Genomic DNA, 12,389 nt, shown 5'->3' on the forward strand with positions numbered 1-12,389 from the left:
ACACATTTAATCTGTTGCGTCTGATTTCCACTCAACAGGGTGCCCATGAGATTCATCCTTATTGTTCAATGAAGCAATATTTTGTACTTTTCTCATTGCTGAGTAGTATCCCATTGTATGAAAATGCCAGTTTATCCATTTTCCCATTAATGAGGCTTTGACTCCTCTCTAGTATTGAGTTACTGCAAATAATATTGCTCTGCACATTCCCATAGATACCTTTAGGTGTGCAATATGGCAGTGTAGTTTAAAAGGATGTTGTTGCTACCTGCTTCTGTGGCACGAAGACGCATCGTGATTTACAGGGTAATTTTATGTCACACAATAAAAATTTAGTCTCTGTGTTGTAATCACCTAGTGCAAGAGGTGTCAGAACCCCTGTTCTAGACCACTGGGGAAATCTGTTAACCATACAGTTGGGAAGAGGACTGCCTTGACAATTTTGTAGCCTCTCAAAAGAGGGAATTAGGGCGGAGGGGGTTGTAGGGGGTAGGGTCAATCAGAGGGTGGGTTAAGGTCAGGTTTCCTCGAATTTTTCTAGTTTCAACATCTAGAACTACAACAGAAGCCTTCCGATACCACCAGATCTTTTAGCTAAGCCGCCACTGCTTTCTAGGAAACTTAATGTCAGTCGTTGTGTGTAAAATGTAAACGTTTCTACTTATTTATATGGAAGCAATCGCAATCATTAGGGAAAAGAAGCCAGGGTTTAATGCATGAAAATGACTAAATTGGACGCTGCAAGTGGGTGAATTTTATGGAACCTAAATTATATTCCTGTCTGGCTTTTTGGAAACAAAGGAAGCCTTGGTGAAAAGTTGTAAGACAAAATTCTAGGCCCGCCTGTTCCATCAAGTAGCTATTTATTCAGTCGGTAAATATTTGAGAACTTGTAGGCACAGGAAATGAGCTGGTAAGAGACTTCCTAAAGTACTGGTGGGGCGTGAGTTTGTGAGTGCACGCGCAGGCACAGGAAGAGCCACATTCAGACACAAGTGTCTGCCTTGTAGCCATCAATGTGAAAGAATGCCCGTGTGACCCAAGGGCAGAAAGGGGACCAGAGCACGGAGCCAGAAGAGAGGCCACATAAAGGAGTTTTGTCTTTTCCTTTTGAGCAACAGAAAGCCATTGAGTTTTTAAAGGCAAGGGGGTGGTGACATCATATTTTGTGTCTTGGAAAGACGGCTTTGCTGCCTTAAGAATTATGAATTCGAGATAATCTGAATTTCCAAGAGTGGAAATACACTCATTAGGAAGCCACGGTTTGGGGTGAGAGATGACGGAAGTTTGGGACTGGTGAGGGAGAGAGAGATGTCAAGATAACGCAGAGATGTCTGGAGGGTAGAACTTGAAGAAAAGAGGGTGTCCTAGTAAGTGAAGCTTCACAGGATTGTAGGGTAGGCCCCAAAATTACCCTCTTACTGACCAGTTTTAAAATAATATAGTTTGCAATTAATAGGAATGAACGATTGGGCGTTATTTTCGTATTCATGTACCTGTTGGCGTCATAACTTCACTCCCACCGTTATTGATGCTTTTTTTATTTTTATTTTTTTATAATTTTTTTTTTTCAACGTTTATTTATTTTTTTGGGACAGAGAGAGACAGAGCATGAACGGGGGAGGGGCAGAGAGAGAGGGAGACACAGAATCGGAAGCAGGCTCCAGGCTCCGAGCCATCAGCCCAGAGCCCGACGCGGGGCTCGAACTCACGGACCGCGAGATGGTGACCTGGCTGAAGTCGGACGCTTAACCGACTGCGCCACCCAGGCGCCCCTATTGACGCTTTTTAAAAGCACCCATTTGATTCGTCGTGGTGAAAGCAGGCCGAAGGCATTTGTAACTCAAGTAATTTAAAATGCAGTATGTTTTGCTCCTCCCACGTGATCTCTGTTTCAACGACTGTGACTTGGTGTTTCTCTCCTCAGTATTCGATTTTCATCAAGCAGCTGATGGCATCCAGGAGCAACAGAGACAAGAACAAGCCGGGAAAAAGTATGTGTTTTTGTTTTTGGTGCAGTTTAAGCAGATCCAGCCCCTTAGGTTTAAATCCTAGGCCAGAGGTTTAAGAAAAATTACTAGAATATGTTTGGATTTCAGAGGAAATCGATAGGGTTGTGACGATAAACTTAGAGAAAATAGCACAAACAAAATAGTCGAAGTAACTCCATTCTTTGTAATGATCTGACCACAGGAAGTGCCTCTTTCTTGTCTAACTCAAAGCCCGTTTTGATTTATTTTTAAGCTTGGGTACCACAAAAAAGGGCATTGGCCCAGTTTATTCTTCCAAAGCTGCTCGGAGTGGACTGCGGATGTGTGATCTTGTTTCTGACTTCGAGGGCTTCTCTGAGAGGTAACTAACTTGTGTTTCAGAATGGAAAGAGCACATGGGATTTTGGGGATTGTTCATATCCAGGATGCAAATTGGTAAGATCAGTATTCTAGTTGAATAGTGGCGTTTGGCTCTTTTGTTTTGTTTGGAGTATTAAAGTTACTTTTTATTACTTAATTTCAAATTAACTTCATGAAAAGTAACATCTTGTTGGTATCCTAGCAGTACCCCAAGAAGGCAAAGCCCAAATTATATGTAGGGATTGGAGTTTGGTATAGTTGGCTGAGAAATAGATTCCAGGGGGGTGTGGCGGTACTGTGGTCGGGTTACCGCCCCCGAGAGTCTTGACCCCTCAGATTTTCAGTTCCAGAGACTCCCCCAGCCTAGACATAATTAGGCTCTTAGGTACTGGTGAACTATTTAATATTTAAGCTCACCTTAAAAAATAGAAATTGCCTCATGGATGCTTACTCTCTAGAAAAGTCTCCATGAGAAACCTAATAATCATCAAAGCTGTGTGGTGACTCAGTGACAGGGAGTTAATTGGTTGTGTCTAATGACAGGTGGCATCAAAGACCCGATGGCTGAATCCATTTTCAGGCAGCAGTTTGTGCCATCAGGGCACCTCCACTGAGATTACTGGAGACCAGTTGCTAAATTCTGCCTCTGTCTCTTTAAAAAGCATTGTGTAGTCTGTCTCCTTTTGTTTTTTTTTTTTTACACAGCGCAATATAATTTACACTGATTTAAGTCTACTGGTTACAGATCTTGGGCCATCCCCTTCCCTCCACACACATCACCCTAATTATATGATTGGCATTCCTACATTTGAATTAAAAAATATTTTGAATGTATCACTTATTCATATGACTGATCTCCTGTGTAGCTTTTATGCCTTAGAATGTAGCTTCAGTCCTGGATTGATTTGTTATGAAAACCACTTATCTACAGAAACCATTTGAATGAAGTGATCTATTCAGACTGGTTTTACACAGAGCGAACATCTTGATTTATCCGTGTTTCTCAGGTTCAAAGTTCTGGCCAACCAGTACAAATCTATATACCCCACTTTGGAAATCGACATTGAAGGCGAATTACAAAAACTCAAGGTAATGCTTTCTGGCCCCTTTAATGTCCTTTTAAAAAAGTCATTTGCCAGATTGACATCTAAGATCATTCATTCGGGCTTTGTGTTAGGACCTGCAAACCTAAGAATGAAGAGCATACAGTCTCTAATTTCCTTTATGGAAATCACAGTGTGACTGGGAAGATGTACATTAAATGATTTACATGTAATAAGTACCACACAGACTGTGTAACGTACCGGAAGTAAGGACTGGTATGGCAAATTATTGTCCTTTTTAAGTCTGAAAGCATAAGGCCTACCAAAAAGGACAGGGCATGTTTGAGTCACTTCACATGATGTGGCTGAAATGAAATATTGGTGGGGCGGGGGTGGGCGGGAGGTCTTCTGGGGGTCTTCTGTCTAGCGATAACGATTTTAGCTTCTATCCTGGAGTTAAGGAAAAGCTATTGAGTAATTCTGAGCAGAAAAAAGACTCGATGTGGATTACGTAAAAAATAAAAATCCCTCCTGGCAATGTGGAGCAGAGATCAACAGAGGGACGGCCGGGGCTGTTGACTTTTAAAGCTGGCCAGCACGTTCCAGAAGGAGGGCCCCCGGGGCCGGTCTCTGTAGCACTGTTCTCTTACGAGACCAAGGTGATTGGCAAAGGTTGGGCCCACGTTTGGCAACTGTTAGGTGTCAGGTGCCCGAGTTAGTAGACGAGTCTCCTGCCTTCTCCACCTTCCATTCCTTCCTGGTCTTTGGTGAGTTTCAAGCTGGTTCCTGTGTATCTGATTATTACTCCTTCTCTTCTGTAAATCGGTATGAACATCAATTCCAGAACTGAATAGGAATTTACAAACCTCCTATGTTATTCTAGAATGATTATAGACTTTAGGCCTATCTACTCACTAAGTTCCTTAAAAAAAAAAACAGAAAAAAAAAGACCTCCAAGGAAGATTCTAAATGCTGAGTATTTAGATTTCAGTGTATTGCTCATTCCTTAGGATACACTGCCATTGTTTTTCATTCTATCATGCGGCAAATATTTTAGATTTATTGCTAGCAACTTGGAAATATTTATGTGCTAAAGTATTGTTATGGCTTTTCAGTTCCATTTTATGCATGTTTCATGTTTCATGTGAAGTAGATGAATAATAATGAACAGAATTGGGTAAGAAGATTCTTAATAGGTGCTATTTGTTGAACCAGCACTTGAAGGAATAAGGGACATGATGAACGGTATGGTCACTTCAGGCATAAAAAAAGGACTAAAACGGGAATAAGCAGGAGACCACAGCCAAGGTGGGGGACCATACCTTGATCATTTGGTGTAACACATTCTGGTGACTTCACAAGTGGATCTTGGAATTTCCATACTAGTCTGGCTAAATATTGAAACATAGTTGAAACTGGGGGTTTGCTTCCTTATTTGTTTTTGAGAGGCGGGGAGAGGGCATGGGCACATGTGCACTCATGCGAGAGGGCGAGGGGCAGGAGGAGAGGGAGACAGAGAATCTTAAGCAGACTCCATGACCATCTCGGAGCCCGGTGTGGGGCTGATCTCACGACTGTGAGATCATGACCTGAGCCAAAATCAAGAGTCAGACTCTTAACTGACTGAGCCACCTACGTGCCCCGAAACTAGGTTTTATTGTATTTGTACTTTAGGCCTTGAGGGGACTCTTGTTTATATGACGTTTTTAATTGAATTCTAAAATTAAGCAGGATTATTAATGCTTTTAATATGTTTTGTGAAAATTTTTTAATGCTCGTGTGTAAAATAGTATTCGATATTACCTACTAGTAATACTGCTGAGCTATTCCTATAATGGAATACAAATGGCAAAAGAGTGTTAACAATCAGTTGTCAATGTTTGCATGACACTGGTGACCCGCACCAACATTTTGACAGTCACCCTGATGCAAGTTGCAAGACTCATGGTTACAAACGGATTGTAAATGTAGCTTTTTCAAGACCTCACCGGACGCAAAAGCACAATGTAATATACCCGGCTCTTTTCATTTTCCTGCAAGCTGGTTTGTGAAGAATGAGTCTTGGCCACGAGGAAGGTTGTCATCAGAACTTGCAGTAAGGTTAATGTGGAAGGGTCTCTTTTCTGGTTCTGGAGAATCAGGACGAGAGACCAAAGCTAGTCCAAATGTCCAGTAGACTGAGTACCATCACCAGCCCCTCCTGTTTTGCGTTAGTTAAGTCTTACCTGTCTTAGAGTCAGGTAAGTTTTACTTGTACTGATCATGTTGTACATTTATTAGTACACACTGGAATTGGATTTTGTCTTTGCCTGTAGGGTTACATGGAAAGGATTAAACCAATGGTGAGAGATGGAGTTTACTTCCTCTATGAGGCCCTACATGGACCACCAAAGAAAATCTTGGTAGAAGGTGCGAATGCAGCCCTACTAGATATTGATTTTGGTGAGTGAGCTATGACTTCATGGGGGCTTAACCGAGCCCTAAAGTACTTAGGATATAAATAATTAACGTTCCCGTACAGGATTTTTTTTTTTTAACTTTTAAAAAACTTTTATTTAAATTCTGGTTAGCATACAGTGTAATGTTAGTTTCAGGTGTACAATATAGTGATTCAGTAATTCTGTACATTACTCAGTGCTCACCACAAGTACACTTCTTTTTTTTTAATTATAATTTTATTTAATGTCTCCAACATTCAATTTGAGTTTCTTTTTTTTAATTTTTTTTATTTTTTAAAATTTATATCCAAATTAGTTAGCATATAGTGCAGCAATGATTTCAGGAGTAGATTCCTTAGTGCCCCTGACCCATTTAGCCCATCCCCCCTCCCACAACCCCTTCCGTAACCCTCTGTTTGTTCTCCATATTTATGAGTCGCTTCTGTTTTGTCCCCCTCCCTGTTTTTATATTACTTTTGTTTCCCTTATGTTCATCTGTTTTGTCTCTTAAAGTCCTCATATGAGTGAAGTCATGATTTTTGTCTTTCTCTGACTGATTAATTTCACTTAGCATAATACCCTCCAGTTCCGTCCACGTAGTTGCAAATGGCAAGATTTCATTCATTTTGATTGCTGAGTAATACTCCATTGTATATATATACCGCATCTTCTTTATCCATTCATGCATCGATGGACATTTAGCTATTGTCGATAGTGCTGCTCTAAACACAGGGAGTGCATGTGTCCCTTCAAAACAGCACACCTGTATCCCATGGATAAATGCCGAGTAGTGCAATTGCTGGGTCGTAGGGTAGTTCTAGTTTTAATTTTTTGAGGAACCTCCAGACTGTCTTCCAGAGTGGCTGTACCAGCTTACATTCCCAGCCTTACAGGATTTTAAAGCCAGGCTTGTATATTCAGGAATGATGAAAGTTTGCCATCTGCCACTCATCTGTTTTTTGAAAAGAATGTTGCGGAAAATATAATACATGTGTTAGGTTTTGTAGTTTATGAGAAAAATGAAATCACCGTTTGGGTCAGTGGGTTCGGGATTCTGTAAACTGATTTTCATTGTTTGGTTCATGCTCCATTTGATGATGAGAGGAATCCTATGGAAGGATCTTTACTTTTAATTCAGCCTGTCTTTAAATATCAAGAATAAACCCTGTCCTTAAACATGTCCACTCTAAGGTCTGTGGAAATCTGTTTAACATCTTGGGTGTGAGATTCTGATCACATGAGGGTATTTCTTCCATCTTCGAAAAGTGGACGAGTCAATACCGTCCAGCTACTGCCCTATCAGGTTGTTGGCCTCTGCCTGAGCCTGATCCCTCAGGATAAGTCTGATTGTTCTCAGCTCTCACTGACCTTTCATTGGCTTTTGACTCCCAAGTAAACCAATTAAAAAGTGTATTTCTATTACAGTAGATAATGGATTTTTGACTGCTTAATATGTCTGTGCAGTCTGGGAAGAAAGCAGAGTGTCTGATTAGCTTAGTGGATAGTTTAAGTGGGGATCCAGGATCTTTGGGGCTGGGGGAGTACACCCCTCTTAGCTTCCCTTGTCATTTTGGGGATTCTTCCCTGAACAGAAATCAGAAGGAAGGGTAATGAAGACCACAGACTTTCATGGTGTCCTGGTGTCACTCTGGGTTGCTGATGTGTCTTAAAAATTTGTATCAAGGAAGTAAGACAAACTTGTTTTCAAATTAACAGAAGAGTATTAAAAGTACGTAGATTGTAAGTCTACATAGTGGAAGAACACCAGGGTTTTGGCATCACGTCATCTAACAGGCTTTGGCGAGCACCCACCGAGCAGAGCTGAGTAAGCGTGCACACGCCCACAGAGCCTCTCCAGTGCCCACACCTGCCAGCTCTAACCGCCCGTGTTGTTACCTCGTTACGGACAGAAAGGATCAAGAGGAAAACACTGAGCTTTTGAGGGGACGGTTCTAGTCAAGTCTGTCCACTACCTGGAATATACTCAAATGTGGATTTTTCATTATAATTCTGTTTCCGAGTAATGTATGCCCATGTGTGTATAGTTTAATATTTGTTTCTCTTTTTAGGAACTTATCCTTTTGTGACCTCTTCAAACTGTACGGTTGGAGGTGTCTGTACCGGGCTGGGGATGCCCCCTCAAAATGTCGGAGAAGTATATGGGGTCGTGAAAGCCTACACGACTCGAGTTGGCATTGGGGCCTTTCCTACAGAGCAGGACAATGTAAGCCCGTTTTCAGCTGATCTCATTCCGAAAATGTTGTTGTTGGGTTTTTTTTTTTTAATGTTTGTTTGTTTATTTATATTTGAGAGAGAGAGAGAGAGAGAGAGAGAGAGAGAGAACAAGTGGGGGAGGGGCAGAGAGAGGGGGAGACACGGAATCCAAAGCGGGCTCCAGGCTCTGAGCCGTCAGCCCAGAGCCCGATGCGGGGCTCAAATCCACAAATTATGAGACCATGACCTGAGACGAAGTCAGATGCTTAACCGACTGATCCACCCAGGTGCCCCCGAAAAACTTCTGGGGGCTCCTGGGTGACTCAGTCAGTTGAACGTCCAACTCTTGATTTTGGCTCAGTTCATGGTCCCAGAGTTGTTGGATTGAGCCCTATGTCCACAGAGTGTGGAACCTACTTGGGATTCTCTCTCTCTCCCTCTCCCTCCCTCTCTCTCCTTCTTTCTCCCCTCTGCCCCTCCCCTGTTCTCTCTCTTTCAAAAAAAAAAAATAGTTAAAAAAATAAAAAATATAAACTTCTGTTCCCCCCCCCCCCCCCCCGCCCCTTAACAAATTCTTACTTTCCTGTGCACTTCACAGAAGTAGCAGCAGGTTGGCAACAAAAGAGAAGTGTTAGAGGGCACTTAAAGGTACTTGTGGATTATGGGCACCTGGGTGGCTCAGTTGGTTAAGCGTCCGACTTCAAGCTCAGATCGTGATCTCACTGCTCATGGGTTCGAGCCCTGCGTCGGGCTCTGTGCTGACAGCTCGGAGCCTGGAGCCCACTTCAGATTCTGTGTCTCCCTCTCTCTCTGCCCCTCCCCCACTCATGGTCTGTCTCTTTCTCTCAAAAATAAGTAAACGTTAAAAGGGTGCTTGTAGGTGCAAGGCTACGAGAAGGTGGGTACACGAGGGAGATTAAGGTGGTGGAGGAGGAAGAGGTGATTAAAAATAACGGCTGCCTTGCACTAGGAGCCTGTCAGGAACCAGGGCTGAGGAGAGTGACCTCCGGACCTGGGCTAACCTTCGCCGACACTCAGTGGTGGCGACGGCGGGCCAGGCACTGTTGAAGTGTTGTATACTCAGGAGCTCTGTGGACCTCACGACAGCTCAGGGAGCTGGGTGGTGTCACCAACCCCTGCCCCCCCCCCCACCCCCCCCTTCTACACATGAGGAAACTGAGGCACGGAGAGTCACCATAACTTGCACATAGACAGGGCTGGGATTCAAACCTGAGAGAGCAGCAGTCTAAAACCTACATAGTTGTGTCAATGTCAGAATACGAGAGGTAATGACTTTAATCGGAAAGGTGTAAAGTAGGGAATAGATAGACCATGGGCCGAAGGTTAGGTTGTAGACAATGGCTGTGGCTTAGAACTTGGAGCGCTGTTGTCGACCTTCCTTCTCTTTGAAAGGGCATCATGCCGTCAGCGACTCCTTGCTAGCTGAGAGTTTGTCCTCCGGTTTTCAGGAAGATCATCGGACTACAGTTGTTCTTGCAAATAATTGGCTTGTCTTTTGTAATAAATACTTACTGACAACTTTGTTTTTCATATGTAGCATTTATTATTCTTATATGTTAATCTAAATCTTAAGAAGTTATCTGACATCATAAAAATTGCTGGTTTTAAAGAAATGGTAAAAAACGAAGCCAAAGGTGGATCGCTTCCAAATAATGCCTCACGCAACATCCATCATCTGGATGGAATTCTGTCTTCCACTTCGTTACTTTTTGAGAGATGTTCATTTCTAGGAGACTTCGACTTGTTATATGATCTTAGATATAATTAATTCTACTAGATTTACAGCACTGGGAGTGTAGTCCAAAAGCCCTATTTTTGATTTCCCAGGAAATTGGAGAATTACTACAAACAAGAGGTCGCGAGTTTGGGGTAACCACTGGAAGGAAAAGAAGGTGTGGCTGGCTGGACCTCGTTTTGCTCAAATACGCTCATATGATTAATGGATTTACTGCGTGAGTATTCTCGGAAACATTTATTTCAGGAAAGTACAGGAGGGTTCGTGACCAAAGGTTAGTTTTTGTGGAGTGCAACCTTAAGAGTAGTATCCTGGTGGTAGTGTCACTCTTTAGCCCCCAAATGCAATTGTAGCTCAAAGCGCAGGGGGCCCAAGATCCAGGGGAAGGGTGTCCAAGGGAAAGGACCCCACGTTGTCTTCCTAGACATCTGGGTTGGGAAAAAGGAATCAGGATCCTCCACATGCAAGTGTAGAGGGAAGTAAGATAAGTAGGTAGATAGGTTGGCACACTTTGCCTTTATGGAGAGGGGGCAGTATGACCGACCTGGGTGCATGGGCTTGATGAATGTCTAACTCCTGTTTTCAAATCTCCGACTCACGCGTTGTGCTGTGGCTTTGGGCAAGTTCATCTTTCTGTGGCTTTTTTCATCATCTTTAAAACCTAGATGATGATACCGACTTCACATGAGCATTTTGAAAATTGGGCGAGAAATATAGTGAGAGCGTACAGCACGCTGCCTGGCTCCCTGAAAATGCTCAGTAAAAGTTGCTATGAACACATATACGCAAATATGTAAATAAACGTATTCATGTCTCTGTTACTCTGGGTTAGCTTCTAGCAAAGAGCAAAATAAAGAATAAAAAGATACCTTGTGGATGAGATTCTCAAACCTGTTATTTTATCTAATGCCATAGATTTCCCCTTAAAGTTATTTCCCAGTTTATTGGGAGATTGGATGTATCATGAAGAGGTCCTTGATGTGGTTCCCTCACTCTGCTTTGACAGTTTCTGAGCAGGAGGGCGAAGGCGATGGTGACTAGAGTGGTGAGATGAGGGCCTATGGTGTATGCTTAAATGTCCATGTGTCTTGTCATCCTCTCTGTGGGACAGCGAGTTCTGCCGGGTCCCATAGACTGCGTCCTTTACACCGGGCCGCTGCCCCTCACGTGTGTGTTGATCCCTCATAAGAAAGCTAAGCAAGATGGTATGGGTCAGTCAGGGAAAATGGAATTATGAGAGCTCCTCACAAGTAGGTAAGTCATTTTTTTATCATGAGGAAGATGCGCGCTTTATGTGTGGTGCACTTCAGAAGATAATCCTAACCAGTTTTCAGAATTGCTTTGGAATGCTTAGCTTGGTACGAATTCTTTACTTCCTCATCGCGTTAGATGTTAGGGCCTCCAAGAGTCTGCTCTTTTAACGTTGCCTCTCCTTCCGCTTAGGTTGGCACTTACCAAATTGGATATTTTGGACATGTTTACGGAAATCAAAGTTGGGGTTGCTTACAAGCTCGATGGTGAAATCATACCTCATTTCCCAGGTACGTTCTTCAGTCTGCGGTACACAGAACGTTATCAGGGCACCAGGGGGTGTGTTAGAGCAGTCTCCAATAGCTCTCCCGCATGGTCGGTGACAGGTAGCCACAGGGTTGCCCTGTCCTCTGGGAACCGCGCGAGTATAGTCACTTGTCACTGGCCTCAGTTTCGTAGCTGCCGCGCGTTTGGGTTCCGGGTTGCAGGATGCATGTGTTCAGACTCAAAGGAAGAAAGAAGAAACATGGCAGTTCTGAGCTCAGCGATGCGGCCCCTGAATCTCACCTTCCCTATTTTGAAGGTGACTTCTTCATAGGTGTTCTGGTCCCCACCCCTCTCCCCCCCTTGAGAAATGTGGAGTAGAAGAGTGCTGCCTGTAAGGGTAAGCAGGCTCTTAATACATTAACCCACCCTGTCCTTCAAGCCACACGAGTGGTTTTGTCTAATCTCCTGTGTCAAGAGTGGGTGGTTGTAAGGAGACTTCCCACATGAGGCAATGTGTTTCTTCAAGCATATCCGTAGCTACATGATTTTTTCAGTTACTCAGGAAGTTCAATAAATGTTACCAGCTTTCGGAAATAGGAACTAACTGTTCATTTGTTTAGTCATCCTGTAAGACGGGGGATCCGCCAAACAAAGGAATATCTACTAGCTTAATGAAGCTTGTAGGTTGGTGGGTGTTGTGGCTTGCTAATGACGACCAGTCCTTGGGAACCGAGGGTCGCTGCAAGTTCTCGGAAACCCCTTGAAAGCCGTTTTCTGTTAGTCTGACAGCTGGGCCGTCTCCAGTTTGGTTTCTCGTGACTGTTTTTTAAGTTGATTGTGGTTCACTACTATTACTTCTTTTTTTTTTTTTTTAGTTTTTTTAAATTTATTTATTTATTTTTGAGAGACCGAGAATCAGCGGGGGAGGGGCAGAGAGAGAGGGAGACAGAGAATCCGAAGCAGGCTGCACACTGTCAGAGCAGAGCCTGATACGGAGCTCGAACGCATGAACCGTGAGATCATGACCTGGGCCGATGTCAGACGCGTAACTGACTGAGCCACCCAGGTG

The 12,389-nt window shown here is 43.3% G+C and overlaps 1 protein-coding gene across 2 annotated transcripts in view; it reads left to right on the forward strand.

The window, feature by feature from the left end:
• ADSS2 (adenylosuccinate synthase 2) overlaps window positions 1-12,389 on the forward strand; it is a 36,979-nt gene that overhangs the window by 20,056 nt on the left and 4,534 nt on the right. For both annotated transcript variants that reach the window (XM_047840614.1, XM_047840613.1), the window contains exons 5-11: window positions 1,928-1,994; window positions 2,245-2,352; window positions 3,359-3,440; window positions 5,710-5,836; window positions 7,902-8,056; window positions 9,895-10,019; window positions 11,246-11,343. In XM_047840614.1, coding sequence (XP_047696570.1) covers window positions 1,928-1,994; window positions 2,245-2,352; window positions 3,359-3,440; window positions 5,710-5,836; window positions 7,902-8,056; window positions 9,895-10,019; window positions 11,246-11,343 — 762 coding nt within the window. The remainder of the gene's footprint in view (window positions 1-1,927; window positions 1,995-2,244; window positions 2,353-3,358; window positions 3,441-5,709; window positions 5,837-7,901; window positions 8,057-9,894; window positions 10,020-11,245; window positions 11,344-12,389) is intronic.

This window comes from Prionailurus viverrinus, chromosome F1 (assembly GCF_022837055.1).
Source record: "Prionailurus viverrinus isolate Anna chromosome F1, UM_Priviv_1.0, whole genome shotgun sequence".
Taxonomy (NCBI): Eukaryota; Metazoa; Chordata; class Mammalia; order Carnivora; family Felidae; genus Prionailurus; species Prionailurus viverrinus.